At 37.7% G+C, this 22,557-nt stretch overlaps 1 protein-coding gene across 2 annotated transcripts; it reads left to right on the top strand.

The window, feature by feature from the left end:
* Nucleotides 1-1,810: 1,810 nt before the first annotated feature.
* LOC139954132 (uncharacterized) lies at nucleotides 1,811-20,939 on the top strand. 2 transcript variants are annotated; one of them, XM_071953804.1, is made up of 21 exons: nucleotides 1,811-1,917; nucleotides 6,803-6,886; nucleotides 7,414-7,464; nucleotides 8,064-8,129; nucleotides 8,744-8,815; nucleotides 9,229-9,300; nucleotides 9,847-9,924; nucleotides 13,376-13,423; nucleotides 14,122-14,169; nucleotides 14,397-14,465; nucleotides 15,025-15,102; nucleotides 15,652-15,714; nucleotides 16,079-16,126; nucleotides 16,229-16,276; nucleotides 16,645-16,716; nucleotides 17,094-17,171; nucleotides 17,504-17,581; nucleotides 17,980-18,024; nucleotides 19,178-19,231; nucleotides 19,644-19,699; nucleotides 20,633-20,939. In XM_071953804.1, exons 2-20 carry the CDS (start codon nucleotides 6,829-6,831, stop codon nucleotides 19,649-19,651), a joined length of 1,134 nt encoding a protein of 377 aa, XP_071809905.1. In that variant the 5' UTR covers nucleotides 1,811-1,917; nucleotides 6,803-6,828; the 3' UTR covers nucleotides 19,652-19,699; nucleotides 20,633-20,939. The 2 variants fall into 2 exon arrangements, with proteins under 2 accessions (XP_071809905.1, XP_071809906.1); XM_071953805.1 differs by lacking the exon at nucleotides 8,744-8,815.
* Nucleotides 20,940-22,557: the final 1,618 nt, after the last annotated feature.

Below are 22,557 nucleotides of genomic sequence, written 5' to 3'. Positions count from 1 at the left end.
TTGGCGCAACCGAATTAAGTTCACATGAGCGTAATAAACACAGATTTAGATTAAATCCCCAACCATGCTCTAGCGCCATTGATGACACTATAGGACTTTGTGCTGACTGTGGGAGCAAAATGAATAGTTTCCAATACGTTTTGTTCCATTCAGTCATGAAACTTTTGTACTGTTACTACAGTCTCGCATAGCCAAGGAGAATGAGAACTAAAACGATCTGAAAGAGTATTCAGCTATGCACAATGGCGACCCGAGGTCATTACGCTCGTTTTAGGCCCCATCATTGCAAAAACAATTTTCCAGAATGCGGGGATCGGAGGTCCACTGCCGTGGTATTTGAGTTTGTTTGTGAGCAAAATAGCAAGTTGTCAAAAGCCACCGCATAGCCACAGAACTTTACTCTATTTATTTCGCGATCACTTTTGTTCATTGTGGCCCTGGTCACAATTATTATCTGTCATTTGCACCAAAAGGAAAGTTAGATTGGTATGTAAACAAGGGACCTTTTAATATTAATATATGGACTGTCGGAGGTTTTTAAAATGAATGGTTTCTCTCGACTTGTCTGATTAATCAAAATTATAAAGGTTGTCACCCAAGCAATGCGAGACAATACCGTCCATTTTGGAGTAATAATAGCGTGGGTTCAAGGGCCCCGACGGAAGGTTTTGGTCTCTTTACATGTCGTTTCGTGTGTGCCACTATTTGGCGCGTGGGCGGGAAACTTTTCAGTGTTGTGTGCAGAATGACTACTCCAATGTTTGTTTGTTGGTTTGTTTGTTTGTTTGTTTGTTTGTTGGTTTGTTTGTTGGGGTGTTTATTCGTTTGTATTTTCACGATGTAAATGATGTAAACCCTGCACTAAAGCCATGCTGTGAGGCCCAGTGCCGTATAGTTTCACTTGCGAAAATGATAGCCACAAAACTGCTATTGTTCAAACACAAAACAGACAACGAAATTCGTACACCCCACCTAAAATTCTTGAAACAAAAACCACTACAAACGTTGAAGACTCTGGAAAGACACAAACCTTGTCCGCCATCAAATCGCCTTTCCTCGTTTTGACAAATGGGTGGGAAATTCCGTTTCGACAAATGGGTGGGATATTATTGTAAAAAAAAAAAAAAAAAAAAAAAACATTAAAAGGGAGTAGGAGTTAAACAAGCCGAGTTAAAAAAAATTAGTTTACTTTTAGCCCGGCCAAGCACATCACGCGGCGCGGGTGTCTGCAATGATTTCCTTTTACTTTGAGTTTGCCCGGTTGGCGGTCAGCCATTTTATGGGGTCAAAAATTTTGGTCTTCAAAGTGGCGGACCGTGTTGATTCTAAAAGTTCATAGAAAACCGCACAATTTCAGTTTCCTTTGTGGAGCATTAATTCAACTTTTCAAATATCTCTTTACCAACGCAGAGAAATCTGGATACCAATTTAAGTTTGTAGAGCGTATATGGGCTATTCTCTCAAAAGGGAGGTCAGAATTTCGAGTTTAGTAAAGTCTCCCCATCTGCAGATTGACCTACATGTTTTATCATAGATTTCTATCATAATGTCAGCATAATAGAGATCAGTGGTTTTTTTATCCAACAAAATAGTCCGCAGAAAACCTGAATACCGACTTTAGTAAACCAATAGAGCGTATTCTCTCGAATGGAGGTCTTGATTTCGAGTTTCGTAGTCTCCCTATGGAGGAAGAACCTCCACGCTATGGAGCCTGCAGCAAGATTTACCTACATGTTTTTATCCAACACACAATAGTCCCCAGAATATCTGAATACTAATTTGAGTAAACCAGTAGAGCGTATCTTGTCTCTAAAGGTTTTTGTGAGGTGAGGATTTGTGGACTTCATTGGTACGGTGTGACCAATCTGACTTTCTTATTCTGATCATCGAGACGTCGACTGGTGAGCATCTAACTCGGTAAGTTTCCATCCGTTTCCAACACAGTAACTCACGACTGATTGTTCGTTTTCTGATGCATTTTAATCGCAAATACAATATTTTGGGCCGCTGTTTTTCCCATCGCCTTCTGCTGATGCATGGCGATAAAATAAATTTAAGGATGGGAAAAATCCAAGAAATCGAAGTATGCGAGCAGGCAATCAGCCACACCCCGTTCACAACTAGCACCGAGTGGAATGCACAAGAGTTTCCTTGCCATATGGAACACACGCGTATATAGTTTGCACGACGGGTTTTAGCAACATTATTTTGTTCACATAAAAAGTACACAAAGAAATATTTATATTTCTACCACAACATTTTACATCATATTATTCTTAAAAGAGAATATCTTATTGTTAGTAAATTAAATATTGAGGGGAAAAGTTCCCGTATCCTGAATACACTGTTTCACTCATTATTAACAAATAGGAATGTTTGGACCACTTTTTGTTTTTAATGAGTGAAAAGTGAGGTATTGGCATAGGCCTTCTGCATATGTTTCGTATTGTTGACACTGTTGTTAATTATTCAAAATAACTTATCATTATTAGCACGAAACCTTTCTTGGTAACGTGTAATGGGGAGGGGCTGATAGTATAAAACATCGTAAGAAACGGCTCTCTTTGGAGTGACGTAGTTTTTTAAGAAAGAAGTAATTTCCACGAATTTGATTTTGAGACCTCCAATTTAGATTTCGAGGTTTCGAAATCAAGCATCTGAAAGCTCACAACTTCGTGTGACAAGGGTGTTTTTTTCTTTCATAGTTATCTCGCAACTTCGACGACCAATAGAAGTCAAATTTTTACAGCTGTTATTTTGTGCATATGTTGAGATACACCACGTGAGAAGACTGGTCTTTAACAATTACTGGTCTTTGACAATTACCAATAGTGTACAGTAAGAGCAGCCTGACAAAAGGCTTCGGGAAAATTCTTTATCCCATCCACCCTTTTTTCATCGCATATGAAATAAATTAGTATTTAACTTTTTATTCAAATGTGAAAAAATGTTACGGCAGAATAAAGAATTTTTTCCACAAAGCTTTTCCTCGGTCTGGCACACCAGACACCGTCACACCAATCGATTCTTTATGAGTTCTTGGTGTCTGCAAATGACACAAACGAAATCGGCTATCCATTTTCTAAAATCACACTCAATCTACAAGTCAGCGGTGGGGATCTTTTAAAGGGACATGTGTACGTGAAAACAAATTCGGGAACAGATCTTCGTTCGAACGAAAACAAATCGTTGTTCGAAGATTTGTTCACGATTCAATTTTTTCACGTGTGCCACTTTAAAAGCTCCGCAAAATGAAGATAATTTAAGAAAACAAATTAATAAATGATTAAATTAATACAATTAATTGTTCAAACATATAAAATGAAAGAAAGATGGTTCATTATAAAGTGTAACTCGTTTGATTATGAATTTTTAAATACCGTATGGGAAATTATGAGGAAAAATCTCAACTTGGAAGAAAAAAAATAAAAATACGATGGTGAAAAAAGGTAGCAACAATCAAAAAGAAAAAAGAAGAAGAAATAAATATAATAGTTTGCACAAAAAAGGCCACTATTTCATTCGATCACAAGCGAAACAATAATTCACATTTTTTTCACAAAACTCTTCCTAAAAAATTAGAATTAATCTTCGGACTTAGGATGAGTCTCAGCCCTGCAGCTCCACTGTAGCATGCAAACCTTAAAACCATTGGACACTTTCGGTAAACGGTGATGTCCAAGGCCCACACTTTGTGTATCACAACTTCTATATAAAATAAAAAACATGTGAAAATTTAGGCTCAATCGGTCATAGGAGTAGGGAGAAATTAACGGGAAACCCCACACTTGTTTCCGCACGTTTCGCCGTAGAAAATAAATCCGTAATTCTCGATATCGAGAATTGCTATTGTTTTCATGTTTTCTCAAAAAGTAAAGCATTTCATGGAATAATATTTCAAGAGAAGTTTTCCCCATTACCTTCTGTAAACCCTGTAAGTTATTTGTAAATCTTTGAATAAAAAAAAAAAATTCTGTACCGAAAGTGTCCAATGGCTTTAAAGGAACACGTTGCCTTGGATCGATCGAGTTGGTCTTTGAAAAGCATTTGAAACCGTTTGTTATGAATGAAATGGAACAGATTGATAATTTAAAAGTATAATATTATAACGATCCACACAAACATGCCTCAATATTGCGAGGTTTTCCTTTTACGTCGCGAAGAAACGCGGTCGGCCATTTTATGGAGTCAACATTTTGGTTCCATAAAATGGCCGACCGTGTCAGAGGAAAAATTGTGCAATTTCGAGTGATTTTACTTGTGTGGATCATTATATTCTACTTGTAAAATAGCTTCCTAATGATATGCATTTAATTACAAACGGTTCCAAACGCTTTTTAAAGACCAACTCGACCGATCCAAGGCAATGTGTTCATTGTTCGTCCTCACTCGAGAAGGGATAATCCTATAGCGTTTGGTGATATCAGCTGCAGGGCCCTGTTTTATAAAGGCAGTGGACACTATTGGTAATTACTCAAAATAATTATTAGCATAAAACCTTTCTTGGTGACGAGTAATGGGGAGAGGTTGATGATGTAAAACATTTTGTTGATGAAAAACGGCTCCCTCTGAAGTGCCATAGTTTTTGAGAAAGAAGTAATTTTCCACGAAATTGATTTCAAGACCTCAGATTTAGAACTTGAGGTCTCGAAATCAACCATCCCAACGCACACAACTTTGTGTGACAAGGGTGGTTTTTCTTTCATTCTTATCTCGCAAGTTCGATAACCGATTGAGCTCAAACTTTCACAGGTTTGTTATTTTATGCATATGTTGAGATACACCAACTGTGTGAAGGCAAGTCTTTGACAATTACCAATAGTGTCCACTGCCTTTAACAATAGCATTAAGTTTTACAGCCCTAATATGTATGAAAAATATTGTATTTTAGTTGTATGTTATTCAAACAACCAACGGGTTCGAATCCCGGTCGTGACACTTGTGTCCCAGGGGTAAATGGTTACATGTGAGGACAAAGATGGTTGATTGAGCCGAGTTGCGCATATTTGTTGCACAAGCTGTACTCCCCAGAAAGCTAAGATGGTTAAAGAAACGAACTATTATTATTATTATTATTACGTACAAATCCACTGCCTTTAAGTAACTTAGCGCAACAAAATAACGCTTACATGATAAGGTTACCAGCCAAACTATTACGTAACAGCATCATTTGAGTAACTGCACTCATGCTCATTTCTGAGCGGACATTTTTAATGCATATTCCGCTTAGGTGACTCACATGATAGAAAAAGGACTCTATGCCCACACTGACTCTTTTAAATTGGGCCCCGGATTCTTTGAAATGGGCTTCGTTATAGAAGACTCTCTACCAAAGAAGATTTCTGCCAATTGAAGTGAAAACATGTGGGCTTTTCAAACGTGTGTATTAGTTGGCCAGTGAATAGAGCTAGTGCCACGTCAGCACTGTTCCCTTACAAACTTTGGGCAAAGGTATTCGGTGAATTGTTTGCGGGGTTTTAAGCTGTCACAGACTGTCTGTCGTCTTTATGATAAAGCGATGTTGACACCCCATGGTTTCTGTTGCACCAGATCGACGAGCTTCAACCAGCACGAAATGCAGAAAAGTTATTGCTCCTTGAGATTACGCAAACAATATTTAAACTAGTCTCTCATAGTCCATTGAAAAAAGAAAGAAATACATATATTTATGACAACAAATCGTCATTTCAACGTTTAGAAGTTTTTTTTAGCATTTTTATGAGATTTTGAGCTAAACTTACCAAAAAAATATAAACATTCCCCGTCTTTAATATAATAACCAACACTTTTAAGCAATTGTTAAACAATCTTTTCAGTTTTGGGAGATTGTTTGCTTAGTGTACCCCCAGCGTTTCCAACTCTGTGGACTCTAAGTGTCCCTCTGAACTCAGTCCGCCGGAGGTTTCTGTTCCCAATATGGGACATTTAAAGGAACACGATGCTTTGGATCGGACGAGTTGGTCTATTAAAAGCATTTGAAACCGTTTTTTATGAAATGCACATGGTTAGAAAGATGTTTTAAAAGTAGAATATAATGATCCACACAAGTATCACTCGAAATTGCGTGGTTTTCCTTTTACGTCGCGAACTATCACGGTCGGCCATTTATGGGAGTCAAAATTTTGACTCCCATAAATGGCCGACCGTGGTAGTCGACAGGGTAAAAAGAAAACCACGCAATTTCGAGGCATATTTGTGTAGATCATTGTGTTCTACTTTTACAATATCTTTCTAACCATATACATTTTACAGTAAACGGTTACAGAACGCTTTTCAAAGACCAACTCGACCGATCCAAGGCAAAGTGTTCCTTTAAACATAGGACCTTTCAAAAGAGGGCGCTATCCGAAGTAGCTGGTACACGGTTCGCGGGGGGGGGGGGGGGGGGGTTGTGGGGGGGTCGTTGACCTCTATCCAAGCAGACAAGATACTGTTTTCGGACTTATCTTTTTGGAAGAGAAAATGAAAGAAAGCTATAGAGCGGATACTATCTTTTCATTGGTATTTTAAGTTTCCGCAATAGGTGATCGCAAAGCAGACAAGATATATCAATCAGGCTTTTTGAGAGAATGACGGACGCTATATGAGTTTGGTTTGGATGAATACGGACAAATTTTTCCAAACCTAGTGATGTGGTGTCGCGTCCCTCATTCTTCAAAATGACTTATTGTATTCGTTAAGCCGACCATGCAACCAAAGAAGACATTCCACTAAGACGATTTACCTCCAGCTAAATTAATCAGCAGCTTTAACTTTTCTTTTTTAAACAAAACATTCAATGATTTGTTCTGCTTCGTTTCAGACGATTGAAATCTGCAGTTATTCACGATGAAGGTTGTTCTACTTTTTGCTGTGTGCTTTGGGCTGGCCAGTGCCATGAGCCTTGGTGAGTGTGTTCGAGCTTCTGTCCCTGTTACAGGGAAATTCATAAAAAGCAATATGCTTAACTTGTTTTCCCTGCATGTTGACTAGCACGTTTGTTTCTCTAGTTATTATGTTTGAAATGTCGTTACTGTATTACTTTTGAATTATTTTCTGGCATCCATCTTTCATTATTATACTCATTGTTATTTTTTTCTTCAACTGTTTGCTTTATCGACATGAACAATAAATGTCCATTGAATATTGTGACGCTGGCTAAGAATTTCCCATAACCGAACCTAGATTCCTATCAAGAAATAAACCCCAATGTTTAAGTTTTGTGCTCGATATTTTCCCTCGATGTGCAACACATGCCCCGTAAGGGGTTTCTTAAAGGCACTTTACAAAAAAATCTGTGAAAATTATTACTCATTAGTATGTTGGTCATCGAAGTTGCAGATGTCATGTTGATATGTAAGTTAGAAGTGACCCCTTTCTCAAAAACTAGAGCTGTAGTAATAATAAATATGTACTTATTAATTTTGCTTCAAGGAGCCAACAAAGAAGAACTTCTGGAAGCTCTAAGGGCCGAATTGGAATTAGGTAACTATTGTACTGTATGATTAATTAATAACCAAAAATGCTTAAACAGCAAAAACAAAAGAGGTAAACAAACGTTAAAAGCTCACCAACTCGTTAAATAAAATATAACAAAACCCGGAGCGAAATTATGAGTATACAAAGTATGTTAGGGGTTAAATGTATGTTTTATTACAAACAAACAAACAATTCACCTTTACAAATTACCTTTCCCGAAAACATTCTAAGTTGACCAGCAAACCAAAAGGATGCAATTCGTTTTTATCAACTCATATTATACCAATTAATGTGCTTTTAAAACACATAATGTGCAGAGAAGCCTTGTCTATGATGAACTTTTGTTATTTCGGGGTATGCGAATTTGAGAAAAAAAGGGTTTAATGTATAAGTGCTTGAGTTATGAGTTTCAAATGATTTTTGTTTTTTCCCTTCATCCCACTTAGAAATTGACATTATACTGTTCAAGATTTTTCTTGTTCTTAAACTAATAGCTCCAATCCAATGATTGCGGTTTTTTTTTACTCGCGGGTAGGTGAAATTAATTCACAATGTTCAAAATTATTTTACTCTGTTCAAACTGAAATATTTGTTTTTTTCTTCAGCCGAGGGAGACGAAACAGCTGAGCGTGAGTTCCTAGAGCAAGAAGCTGCTGAGAAACGAGTTCAGGGTTAGTATCAGTCAATATTAACACCAAGAATTCCTGATTTAAAATAACCTACAATTAAGCTTAGATAATAACCAAGCCAAACCTAAACGTTGTCGATTCATGTTGGTTATAAGGCCTTTGTCAAGTTTGTCGTGGGTTGGCTTGTTTTCTCCCTATGGATCTCCTCCACTTAGCCCTGTCCGTCGCGTCCCTCAGGTTGACTCCAAGCAGTTCCATGTCGTTTGTCATGGAGCTACGCCACGTCTTGCTCGGTCGACCAACAGATGGGGGCCCATCCGCAATTACGTTGGTACACTGGCCTCTTGACCTTTTTGTCACCCCCCTCCTCTTCACAGTATGACCAAACCACGTCGTCTGTGCCTCCTCAATACGGTGCCGACCCCTTCCAATCCAACTCTCCTCCTCATCAGCTCCTCACTCACTTGACAGCCTGTCAGCCAGAGACACTCCACACATCCACCTGATCATTCTCATCTCTGTTCGTTCCATCTGCTGGATGTGCCCCACCCTATAGACAACACCTTATAATCGGATAGCCTTTACAAGCTAAAGTATGACTCTGTGAAGTTAGTTTCTGTTCATTCTGAAATTTGTTTGTGTTCTTTTTTTTTCAGCCGAGGAAGTTGAAACTGAGGAGGAGCGCAGAGAGTTCCTAGAGCAGGAAGCTGCTGAGAAACGTGCTCAAGGTTAGTACAAATCGACAAATCACACAAGCTTCCTTCTTTTCAATAACAAATACTCGGCGACAACGTTACGACAATGGTTGTCGCAAACCAAGACTACATATACCACTTTTCCCTTTTCTTAACTCTCACTAACGCATAAGAAATCTTAAGAATCAGTGAGGTTATGAATAAGGGTATTATAGCTGTAGTTTTGATGGTATTAGTTCTACTATTATGAAATCTGCTCTCTCTTCTATTGCTGGAACTCTTGCGCACACCTCTAACCTCATTCTCATCTCTGTTCGTTCCATCTGCTGGGTGTGCCCCACCCTATAGACAACACCTTATAATCGGATAGCCTTTACAAGCGAAGTGTAACTCTGTGAAGTTAGTTTCTGTTCATTCTGAAATTTGTGTTTCTTTTTTTTCTTCAGCCGAGGAAGTTGAAACTGAGGAGGAGCGCAGAGAGTTCCTAGAGCAAGAAGCTGCTGAGAAACGTGCTCAAGGTCAGTACAAATCAACAAATCACACAAGCTTCCTTCTTTTCAATTAACAAATACTCGGCGACAACGTTACGACAATGGCCGTCGCAAACCAAGACTTCATATACCACTTTTCCCTTTTCTTAACTCTCACTAACGCATAAGAAATCTTAAGAATCAGTGAGGTTATGAAGAAGGGTATTATAGCTGTAGTTTTGATGGTATTAGTTCTACTATTATGAAATCTGCTCTCTCTTCTATTGCTGGACCTCTTGCACACATCTCTAACTTCGCCTCTTTGAGAGGATATGTGCTTCTAATAATGCATCTTGAACTAAACTTTTGCTTCTTTTTTAACTGTTGTGTATTTTGAAATCCATATTGCTATTTTTGCCCATGCTTTTGAGTCTGCATTTTAATGTTTTTCTTGGCTGTACAGCGCTTTGAAAGAGTGTTAAAGCGCTTTATAAATGCATTTAAGTCAGTTTAGTGAATCCTATGGTTGCACAAATTAATTAACAATGTTCACACCTATTTTACACTTTTGAATGATTTTGTTTCTTCCTTCAGCCGAAGAAGCTGAAGAACGCGAAACTGAGGAGCGCAGGGTGTTCCTTGAGGAAGAAGCTGCTGAGAAGCGTGCTCAAGGTAAGCTATTTGTTTGGTAATTATGGCAATTTGTTTTATTGCCAACCTTGGGTAAAGTCGGTCACGGAAACCAAACTTTGTCAGAGCCTTTCAATTATTAGTAAATGCGCACAAAATAGAAAAACACATAAAGAAATACCATCACGACTGTAATGCTCATCACACTGTTTAAATCTATCCCCGTGGGACATCAATAAAATAAAACTTCGACGACACTTATCTTACACTCAGATCACCTCTTTGGGAAACATACTTTTAGACCAGCAAATTACCACATCATGCAATTGATTGGCTTTTTTTCAATACGCCATGTGACTTTTTAAAACACATTATGAACGTTCATAAAATCTGTGAAGGTGAATGAACTGTTGTTATTCCGGGGGTTTGCGAAATGTTTATAAATAAGTTGTGTATGTGTTTTGTAATTTTTTTTCTCTTCTTCTTCTTGAAGTACAAAAGGGGTTAAATGTAAAGAGACTTGTAACACTATACATATCCAGACTGTAGAATAAAAAATAATGTTGCTTTCATAGCAAGCGATAGTAGCGAGAAACGTGCTCGACCCTACCCAGATAGTAGTGAGAAACGTGCTCGACCCTACCCAGACAGTAGTGAGAAACGTGCTCGACCCTACCCAGACAGTAGTGAGAAACGTGCTCGACCCTACCCAGATAGTAGTGAGAAACGTGCTCGACCCTACCCAGACAGTAGTGAGAAACGTGCTCGACCCTACCCAGACAGTAGCGAGAAACGTGCTCGACCCTACCCAGATAGTAGTGAGAAACGTGCTCGACCCTACCCAGATAGCAGTGAGAAACGTGCTCGACCCTACCCAGATAGTAGTGAGAAACGTGCTCGACCCTACCCGGATAGTAGCGAGAAACGTGCTCGACCCTACCCAGATAGTAGTGAGAAACGTGCTCGACCCTACCCAGACAGTAGTGAGAAACGTGCTCGACCCTACCCAGATAGTAGTGAGAAACGTGCTCGACCCTACCCAGATAGCAGTGAGAAACGTGCTCGACCCTACCCAGATAGTAGTGAGAAACGTGCTCGACCCTACCCAGATAGCAGTGAGAAACGTGCTCGACCCTACCCAGATAGCAGTGAGAAACGTGCTCGACCCTACCCAGATAGCAGTGAGAAACGTGCTCGACCCTACCCAGATAGCAGTGAGAAACGGGCACATCGTGGTAATTTCCTTGAAGTTATACATCCAACGTGCTGCTACAAGCTTGCTTTCCTGACTGAATGCTTGCTTCTCCGAATGCTTGCTTCAATGAATGCTTGCTTCCGTGGATAATTGTTTCCCCGAATGATTGCTTCCCTGAATGCTTGCTTCCCCGAAAGGTGCTTGCTTCAATGAATGCTTGCTTCCCCGAAAGGTGCTCCCTGAATGCTTGCTTCAAGAATGCTTGCCTCCAGGGCCAAATTTCATGGCTCTGCTTACCGTAAGCACACTATCGGCGCTTACGGAAGCAGGGAATTATATGCTTACGGCAAGCGTATTTCACGGGTTAGCAGCGAACTTTGGCTTCTGCGCGTGCGTACTCCACGTTACTAGGCATTCTATGCTTACAAGGCTAGCGCAGAAATTCGGCGCTTGCACGTAAGCAGGGAATCGTGATCGTAAGCGTAAAATTCGGCGGTAAGCAGAGCCATGAAATTGGGCCCAGAATACTTGCTTCCCTGGATAATTGTTTCCCTGAATGCTTGCTTCCATGCAGGCTGTTTCCGTGAACGCTTCCTTGCTTCCCGAATCATGTCATTCCTTTTCCAACTATTACTAGGGACATAAATAGCAATTCTAGTCATTATTTCATGCGTGAGCTAATGACGGTGATTTGAATGAGGTTTATGAAGCTCGAGAGGACAACTTTGCTTACAGTTATTTTCTGTTTACTCCCTCTTGTTACAAACATAATTGTGATCTCCATCAAAAATCAACCATGGATCCTATTTGGTGAATTCCTGTCTAGTTGAAAATAAACTTAATCGTTGTTACCTGAGGAAGCCCCCCCCCCGAGAACGATTAGCGGTTTTACAAGATCTTCCGTAATCAGCTCACTGCCACAAGACGTTCAGCTAAAAAGAAATAGCATGCTGATAAGCTTTATCATCTTCAAGGAAACTTTTCAAAGATGTGGCGTGAAATAAATAAATAAATGCCATTCTGGGTAAATGCAAGGATTGCTTGCTTCACGAAAGCTTTACAAATTCGTTTGTGTCACAAGATCATGTTTTCCCAGCTTCTTTGCTATCATTGTTGACCAACCTCTCGTGTGCATTTTCCAAGATGCAATCACATGCATAAACCTTAATGGCTTTTTCCTTTTCTAATTGTCAATAACGCAATAAATCAGTAAAGCTATGAAGCTGTTATAGCTGCGGTTTTGATGATATAGTTTATAATGGTATGAAATCTGCTCTTCCTTTGCTGAACCTCTAGCGCTCATCTTCAAACTCTCCTCTGTGAGAAGTGCCTCATAATCTTAAAGACAGTGGACACTATTGGTAATTGTCAAAGACTAGTCTTCATAGTTGTTGTATCTCAACATATGCATAAAATAATAAACCTGTGCAAATTTGAGCTCAATCGGTCATCAAAGTTGCGAGATAACAATGAAAGAAAAACCAACCTTGGCACACGAAGTTGTTTGCGTTTAGATGGTTGATTTCGAGACCTCAAGTTCTAAATCTGAGGTCTCGATATCAAATTCGTGGAAAATTACTCTTCTCAAAACTACGTCACTCTAGAGGGAGCTGTTTATTTTCTCACAATGTTTTATACCATCAACATCTCCCCATTACTCGTAATCAAGAAAGGTTTTATGGTGATAATTATTTTGAGTAATTACCAATAGTGTCCACTGCCTTTAAAGCCATTGGACCCTTTCGGTAAACAGTATTGTCCAAGGCCCACACTTCGTGTATCACATCTTCTATATCAAATAACAAACCTGTGGAAATCTAGGCTCAATCGGACATCGGAGTCGGGAGAAAATAACGGGAAAACTTACTCCTGTTTTCGCGCGTTTCGCCGTGTCATGACATGTGTTTATAACAAATCCGTAATTCTCGTTAACGAGAATTTATATTGTTTTACCGTTTTCTCAAAAAGTAAAGCATTTCATGGACTAATATTTCAAGAGAAGTCTTTCACCATTACCTTCTGTAAACCCTGTAAATTATTTGTAAATCTGTGAACTTTTTTTTTTTTTTCTGTACCGAAAGGGTCCAATGGCTTTAAGGTAGACAACAACTAATTTAAAGTTTTCACAAAGTTTTACTCTCTTGAAACTGATATTTTGTTCATTCCTTTAGCTGAAGAACACGAAGCACGCAGGGTGTTCCTAGAAATTACCAATATTGGGTAGCTTGAAATTTTAAACAAAACATCGCAACCTTTTGTTATCTTGATAAATTTTGAAAAATTTTGGTTTTATTTTAGACGAGGGAACCTTCCGTGAAGAAGAGGGAACTGCCAAACGCTTCAACGGTTCGTATAACTGCCTATAACTCAATTGTGTCTTCACATTCATGTATTCACACTCTAATGAAAGTTAATCGATTTAACGTTTTGGTGATTCCCACGAATGAGTTACCAACATTGATAAGGTTTTAACATTTTGTGTGTGATGAGGACTAACACATTATACGCGGCTTTATAACCTTACAAACATCGTTATATGGACAATGGTTGTATCTATTTTTTTTAAAGAAGCAAATACTATAAAATGTTCCGAAAAAACCTTGACAAGAAAAAAAGTAATGTTCTTAGGGGTTAATTGGTTTCTTATCGGTCTTCTCTCAACATATGCACAAAATAGCAAACCTTGAGCTGAAAACTTTAGCTCAGTTGGTCGTCGAAGTTGCGAGATAATAATGAGGAAAAACCACCCTTGTCACACGAAGTTGTGTGCTTTCAGATGCTTGATTTAGAGACCTCAAAATCTAATTCTAAGGTCTCGAAATCAAGTTCGTGGAATATTACTTCTTTCTTTACGTAGGGAGCAGTTTCTCACAATAGTTTATACTATCAACCTCTCCCCATTACTCGTTACCAAGTAAGGTTTTGTGCTCAATAACCAATTGTTTCCACTACCTTTAAGACTAATTACATTGTCTAAAACAATCGTGTTCAAAATACTATTCTTTTTTCATTATTTGTTTCTTCATCCTTTCTTGGCAATGTAGATCTTAAGGAGGAACTTATCAAGGCTCTTGAGGATAAACTGATGACAGGTGAATTAAAGAAACATAAATTTAAATAAACGGCTTTTCGCTTCCATTTTCCTGAACAAACTTTGTTATAAAACTATTCCAAACTCAAGCCCTCTGTCAGTGCATTTTGAATTGGATAATAAACAATAACATAATTGGGTTAGGCTTTCTGCACACAGGGGTCTATCTCTGTGAAATTAATTTGCAATGTTCACGTTACTCAAACCGAAATAAATTTCTTCTTTCAGCCGAAGGAGAGGAAACTGAGGAGCGCAGAGAGTTCCTAGAGCAAGAAGCTGCTGAGAAACGAGCTCAGGGTTAGTATAAACCGAAAAATCACACAAGATTCCTTCTTTTCAATAACCTAACAAGCGATAGAAACGAAAGCGGACGTCGCAAATTAAGACTATATACCACGATATAGGTCCGGCTCTTGGCCTATTTTTGATTAACCGAGGATGTGTTATCTTTCATAAGAATCTATATCGCATTCCTATGACGTAACTTTTGTTGTCCTATGGCACTTACCATGAACAATGAACAATACAAATTTACATGTACATGTATATAATATACAAATTGTTGCGATACTATACAAATTACTTTCTTCAAAATCACACTTATAGTAGTTGAGCAGCAAAACACCACATGATGCAATTAGTTGATATCAATTCATACGAGTTTTTAATACACAATAAATGAACCATTTCAAAATAACTGACGTTGAATGAACTATTTTGTCAGTTTTTCCAGTTACAGGTTTGCAAAATAAAAAACATTCGTTATATAGGCATTGCCTTCACATAGTGCATAGGTCTATTCTTATAACGGAATCCATGATGAGTAAAAGTTGATTTTTGTGGTTTCTTCCTTCAGCTGAGGAAGCTGAAGAACGCGAAACTGAGGAGCGCAGGTTGTTCCTCGAGGAAGAAGCTGCTGAGAAGCGTGCCCAAGGTAAGATGATAATATCATTAATAGTTAAACTCACCAACCTTGGGTAAAGTCGGTCGCGAAACGAAATTTAAACGACACTATTAACATAAATCAATGGGAGACTTGGGAACGCTAGGTGGCAGCAGACTTACCAGGTAAATTTCCATTGTTTACGTAGTTCTGAACATGCGCACATTACCGAGAACAATGGATTTTACCTGGTAAGTCTGCTGCCACCAAGCGTCCCAAAAGTCTCTCATTCTTTTCGAGACATACTTTTAGACCAGCAAACTAACACATCATGTAATTGGTAGTTTTTTCTATCTACCAAATGGCCTTTTAAAACACTTGAACGTGCAAACCATTCCTTTAAGTTGAATAAACTTGTTCCGGGGGTTCGCAAAACGAAATCCAAATAAGTTGTGCATGGTGTTTTGTAATGGCTTTTATTGAAAAATAATAAGAGGATATGTGCCTCTTAGGCCTTATCTTAAGGTTTCAAAGACTAATTTACAATGTTGACAATTATTTGACACTCTAATTAAACTGATATTTTGTTTACTCTTTTAGCTGAAGAACAAGAAGCACGCAGGGTGTTCCTAGAGGAAGAAGCTGCTGAGAAACGTGCTCAGAGTAAGTAAAATGTTTTGGTTGCTCGTTGTATTTATCAAGTGTTGTGTCCCATTTTTGTATGAAAAAAACATGCGCAACCGATTTGACTTTCAATTCGCAGACCAATGCGCGCTGTCCTGAGCATGCGCGCACACGCTCATCAGAGCCCCCAAAATGACAATTTTGTCTGCTGCCGCTAGCGTCTCAAAAGTCTCCTATTATTATTCTTCATATTTAAACTGATGTTGTTTAACAAAGTGCTTGAAATTTAATTTTCACAAACAGGGATAGATTTCTCTTCATATAAAAAATAGCCATGCTTATAATTGGAAAAAAACAACTTGTTGGTACTTCATGTATCATTTTTTTTTTTTTTTTTTTTTAGACGAGGGAACCTTCATTGAAAAGGAGGGAACTGCCAAACGCTACAACGGTTCGTATAACTACTGATGTTAACTCAATGGGTCAAGCTTCCAAATCTTGTTCAAAAGACTTGTTTATTTTCACTGTTTTTTCATCCTTTCTTGGCATGCAGATCTTAAGGAGGAACTTATCAAGGCCCTAGAGGAAAAACTGATGGCAGGTGAATAAAATAATATTCTAAATAATACTGCTTTGTCATAAAAGTTATCCAAACTAAAATCCTGTCAGTGCAATTTGAATTTGATAATGAACAACAATCATTGTACTTCATAGATGGGGGATTGCCTTCTATACACACTATTATTGGTCTATGCCACTCCTGGCTCAGAAACCCTGACTAAGCTACAGCATTTAGAAACTTATTAAACAAAATAGACCGAAGGAGAAACAGCTGATTAGAAAAGATGGATTTTGAATCATTCTTGAAAGTGTGATAGGAAGTCTCCTTTCTCGGTTTGATGGGAAGTGAGTTCACGATGTTCAAAACCATTGAACTCTGTTAAAACTGAAATATTGTTTTCCCTTTAGCCGAGGGAGAGGAAACTGAGGAGGAGCGCACAGAGTTCCTGGAGCAGGAAGCTGCAGAGAAACGTGCTCAAGGTTAGTAAAATTCACCCAAAGCTCCCTTCCCTTCCAATAACCTAAACAAGCTTTAATAATAACAAACTCAAACCATGTCAGTGCATTTCAAATTTGGTAATAGAAACTTATCACGTACTTTATTACCAGATAGTCTTTACAAGCTAATAAGTTATTTCGCACTCTTCAAACTGATTTTTTTTTTCCTTCTCGAATTCAAGTAATTACCAATTGTGTCTAGTATACACGATACTTTGTCAAAGTGTTTCTTATTACTGTACATATTTCAAAAATAAATATATATAAACGTTCTTATAGGCATTTTCATCACACATCGAAGTCTATCTAATATCAGAATCCATTGTGAGTAAAAATTGATTTGTTGTTTCTTCCTTCAGCTGAGGAAGATGACGAACGCGAAACCGAGGAGCGCAGGATGTTCCTTGAGGAAGAAGCTGCTGAGAAACGTGCACAAGGTAAGATGGTAATATCTTTTTAGTCAAACTTGCCAACCTTGGGTTAAGTCGGTCATCTATTTCTACCTACATGGTCACACAAACCAAACTTCGGTCGTCACCAAATACAGTTCTAAATAGGCGTAACGTGCTACCTCATAGGATTAAAGACACTGGACACCTTTGGTAATTGTCAAAGACCAGTCTGCTCACTTGGTGGATCTCAACCTATGCATAAAATAACAAACCTGTGAAAGTTTGAGCTCAATTGGTCTTCGAAGTTGTGAGAAAATGAGGTCTATATTATCAGCATCAATGATGAGTAAAAGTTGATTTTTGGTTTCTTCCTTTAGCTGAGGAAGCTGAAGAACGCGAAACTGAGGAGCGCAGGGTGTTCCTCGAGGAAGAAGCTGCTGAGAAACGTGCCCAAGGTAAGATGACAATATGATTAATAGTTAAACTCACCAACCTTGGGTAAAGTCGGTCACACAAACCAAATTTCGGTCAACACCAAATACATGTACATGTATGTATAGTGGATTTGCTGAGAGACAGCTTGTTCCGATACATACACGCATTAGCTACACTGGACATAACGTGCTTCCTCGAAGGGTTAAGTAAACACAAATCGTTGTTAAAGTATTTCTAATTATAAATATTCTTTGGTTATACGTTTTCTAAAAGCGTTTTAAGAATAATTAAAAAAATAATAGTAATAATAAAACAAATTACATGTATAACAAAACAAAACCATCTTTTAAAAGCATTGCCTTCAAACAATGAGATCAGCATCCGTGATGAACTAAAATTGATTTGTTTAATCCCTCAGCTGAGGAGCACTTAGAAAACGAGGATGCTGAGAAGCGTGAACAGAGTAAGTATTGTTTTATAGTCAAACATAATGTATTTAGTCGGCCACACAAACCAAATTTTATTTAAACTTTTCCTATATACACACACAGGCCTGTATGCTTCGTTTTTGAAAAGGCACCAAGGCAATGGCAAGGGGCAACGGAGGCAATTACCTCCGTTGCCTCCGTGAAGTATCAGCCCTGTACAATAAACACATAAAATAACACGTCTGTATACATCTATACACACCTTTTGGGTCTATCCTTTTGGGATAGCATATATTTATGCGAAATTGATATAATGTGTTAACATTTCAATTTGATTTTCCCCTGATGCTGAGGAAACCGAGACACACTGAATGTTGCAAGAAGCCTTCATCATATATACGTGAACAGAGTGTGTGTAATGTTTGGGTTGCGCCTTCTTCGACTCTGCCCCCAATATTATAGTTTAACTTATTTGAGACTTGAATTATAATTTTGAAAATTGTTGTCATGTGTTTTCTCCCTGCTTATCAATACCCCGTATTTCATACTGCTATACTACTAATTTATCAAATCTCTTTGTTATATATCTTGCTATTTTTGTTATCTTTTGTCATCTGCGATTTCTCTCTTTAGCAGTTCGATTTTAATTTCTCAGGTTATATTTTTTTTTGCCCTGCCCTTACTGTCTTCTCTCATTGCTATTCTTTATTTACTGAATTCTGTGATTGTGATTATAATGTCATAGGCTTTGTTATACATGTCCCGAATAAGGACACAAATTATACATGTATATCATCTTTGCTATCTTGTTATTTATTTATTTATTTATTTTTTTTTTTTGGGGGGGGGGTAATCTTGTTATCGTTGTTATCTTTGTAATATTTTTTTCTCTTTTTATTCTTGCTATCTTAGTTATTTTTTTAATCCTTGTTATATTTTGTTATCCTGTTATATTTGTCACCTTTGTCATCTGTGTTATCTAGCTTTCTTCTTTATCTTGGAAACTTGTTACATGTATCTGTTTTATAGCTTTGCATTAATCTTTGTTAATACTGTTTATCTTGTTATATTTGCCATCTTTGTAATAATATTGTCATCTTATTTTCTGTGTTATTTTTGTATCTCTGTGTTTTCGTTATACTTGTAATCTTTGTTGTCTTGATTAGCTTTTTATATTTGTTCTTGTAGCTATTGAAAGCTTGAGGGACGAGCTAATCAGAAAGCTTGAGGAGAAGATGGCAGGTGAGGCATTGAGACAGGTTTCGATGTAAAAGACAATGAACAAAAACGACAAAGGAAACACAATACAAAGAGTATAGTCTTAAACTGGGATGTTCAATTGACAGCATGGTTGTCACATTAGATACCAAAAAGGAATCCAAATTACGTCACAGGGTGTTAAAATAACAACAATTTCTGAAAATGAAATTAAAATTATGCTAGTTTAACACCGCAATGTTTTTTTTAAAACTATCTCACCGGTGTCCATATGTAACAACACCCATTGTTGTCAATTTTAACATCATGTTTTTCTTTTTTGCAGTATGCTTATTATAATTAAAATAACGGATGGTGTTATTCTTGAAAACATTGTTGCCATGTTTTTTTGTTTTGTACATTTTTATTTTATTTATCGCATTATTTTTTGTTGCAGAGGCTTAGGTAGCAAGTCGCCAAATCGTCTATGAATGTCGGACATTAAGACAAACGGTAAGATTTCATGTGTAACAAATTTCTTTTCATTTCATTTCATTTTGTTTGCCAGCAAACATGAAAAATCACATTAAAAAGTTGCACATCAAAGATTTACAAGAAATAACAAGCAATACAACAGTTTTAAGAAGAATACAAACTTGTAGAAACACTTTGCAAAGTTCTAAAAAACCTGGCCTGACCGCGGGCAGATACATGAACTGTAGGAAACAACCTTAAAGGAACACGTTGCCTTGGATCGGTCGAGTTGGTCTTTGAAAAGCGTTTGTAACCGTTTTTTATAAAATGCATATGGGTAGAAAGATGTTGTAAAAGTAGAATACAATGATCCACACAAACATGCCTCGAAATTGCGTGGTTTTCCTTTTACTTCGTCGACTAACACGTCGGCCATTTATGGGGGTCAAAATTTTGACTCCCATAAATGGCCGACCATGTTAGTTCGCACAGTAGAAAGAAAAACCACGCAATTTCGAGGCAAACTTGTGTGGATCATTGTATTCTACTTTTATAACATCTTTCCAACCATATGCATTTTATAAAAAACGGTTACAAACGCTTTTGTTTTGACCAACTCGTCCGATCCAAGGCAACGTGTTCCTTTAAGTGGGGGTGGTGCATACTACACTTGGAACAAAACAAAAGACAAGAACCCTAGCAGGGAAAGCCACTAGCGACAGAAAGCCCAGGCAATATTGAATAACAAGACCAAACACACCCCCCACAAGAGGATATGTACAAACTTGGAAATAATACTAATTCAAATTTCACCATACATTGCTATTAAAACTATGTTTAATGTACCGGTTCTAGTTTACGTTTAAAAAGAACTTGTATGGAAATACAATTGTTTACACTTTGAGTTGCTGGAAAACACTTTGATATCAAATTAAGTTTAATTTTTTTCGTTTTGTTTTTGTTTTTTTGCAGGTGTGATGATAACTTGGTGCACGGATGACTTTCAAATTATTTGTTTTGACATCGAACATTTTTTTTATGGCTGGTGATAGCTTTTGTATTTAGGTCTTTTCTTGAGTAATCATGAACTCTGTTAATGAAAATTTTTCCTGAAATTAACTATAAATCATTTAAATAAAATTTGTTTAAAAGCCTGCAACACAATGATAACACATGTACTTCCAAATTAGCATTCATCATGCTTATATTTTTTATAACTTATTACGGTATAATATGTGTTTAATAAAGGTTTTGGGTATGATTGGATGAGATGAGAAAAGGTTTTAAAATTTGTCTTAAATCCGTCTCAAGTATTCATTTAATGTTACTTAGCGGCCGCAGCAAAGTGCTTCCTTTGTTAGTGCTAATTTATTTTAGGGGTAATGCAGATTAAAAACTTGTTTAAACATGATGCGTTTGTTTTCTAATTAAATTTAATTTTAATATTTTGTACACTTCGGATCCCTCAACAAAATTTAGGCCTGTAATCTGTAAAATGACACATCAACGAAGAACAAAAGAACATAACCATAAAATAGACCAAGTAAAACTAATTCATCTGATATTCAGTCCGGTAATGAGGAGTATGCACACACATGTACATGTACATGATGGGCGATAAACCACTCTGCAATAGGGCCCTAGAGTAAAAAATATTTCTTGACATATTTCTGCTTAGCAGGAATGAGCAGGATACCAGTCACAAATTTTGGGGCGTGGAGCGAGTCTATGGAACTGGGCACTGGGCCCAATTTTAAAAGAGCATGCTTAAAGAAACACGTTGCCTTGGATCGGTCGAGTTGGTCTTTGAAAATCGTTCTGTAACCGTTTGTTGTAAAATGTACATGGTTAGAAAGATATTGTAAATTAAAGTAGAATACAATGATCTACAAACATTTGCCTCGAAATTGCGTGGTTTTCTTTTTACCCTGTCGACTGACACGGTCGGCCATTTATGAGAGTCAAAATTTTGACTCCCATAAATGGCCGACCGTGATAGTTCGCGACGTAAAAGGAAAACCGTGAAGGTGATACTTGTGTGGATCATTGTATTCTACTTTTAAAACATCTTTCTAACCATATGCATTTCATAACAAACGGTTTCAAACGCTTTTAATAGACCAACTCGTCCGATCCAAAGGCAACGTGTTCCTTTAAGCACAACATGTAGCTAAAATCACAACAAACGAATGCTTAGTATCTGGTTTCCAACCAAAACTACCATGTCACATGTACAGTTTATGAATGGTATCCTCATTTCTGATAAGCAGAAAATTGTTAACAAATATTTTCTGATTGACCTTGAGAGGAAAGTTACGTTAAAACTGATCTTGTGGCGAGACACCTATATTTGAAAGCCCGGGTTTAGACTGGTAACCCGTCTTTATTGTTATTCACGAGCCTCGAAGTATGACGTCAGACGTCAGAACGTCAAATTATAAATGTTGCCATATAGCAGCATTCAAGTGTTGTTTTCTTGCCCCTGGTCTGTACATGTAAACACAATGGCCGTCGTGGTGCATAATATCATGGTAAACTAAATCAACAAAGCGCCTATATTGATATGTGTGTTTCTCACAATGACATTCAATAGATAGAGGTGCTAGCTCAATTAAATGATAGCATGGTATGTTTAGGTAGGTGGGGGAGTATATCGAACTATCCCACGCTAAGGAATTTGACACTGCTCATGAAGAAAGCCATGCCCCACCCACTTAGAGGAAACGACATTGGTTTGATTGGGAGACTTGACACTACCTTGTATAGACTGGTACCTTGTCTTGGATAAAGACATGCACCGGTGTCGGGTGCAATTGTGTCCAGCCATGCAATACTGTCCGCTCCGGACACTTTTGCATATGCAATCGTGTCTATGCAAAAACCGTCCGGTGGACATG

This window comes from Asterias amurensis, chromosome 2 (genome assembly GCF_032118995.1).
Source record: "Asterias amurensis chromosome 2, ASM3211899v1".
In the NCBI taxonomy this organism is placed as follows: Eukaryota; Metazoa; Echinodermata; class Asteroidea; order Forcipulatida; family Asteriidae; genus Asterias; species Asterias amurensis.
Note: the sequence above shows the minus strand (reverse complement) of the source record. Positions and strands in the feature narration are given on the sequence as shown.

Coding starts and splice junctions, on each gene's coding strand:
- LOC139954132 (XM_071953804.1), top strand. CDS start 6,829: ATGAAGGTTGTTCTACTTTTTGCTGTGTGCTTTGGGCTGGCCAGTGCC. Junction 9,301..9,846: donor TGCTGAGAAACGTGCTCAAG/GTCAGTACAAAT, acceptor TTCTTCCTTCAG/CCGAAGAAGCTGAAGAACGC. Junction 16,277..16,644: donor AGAGGAAAAACTGATGGCAG/GTGAATAAAATA, acceptor TTTTCCCTTTAG/CCGAGGGAGAGGAAACTGAG.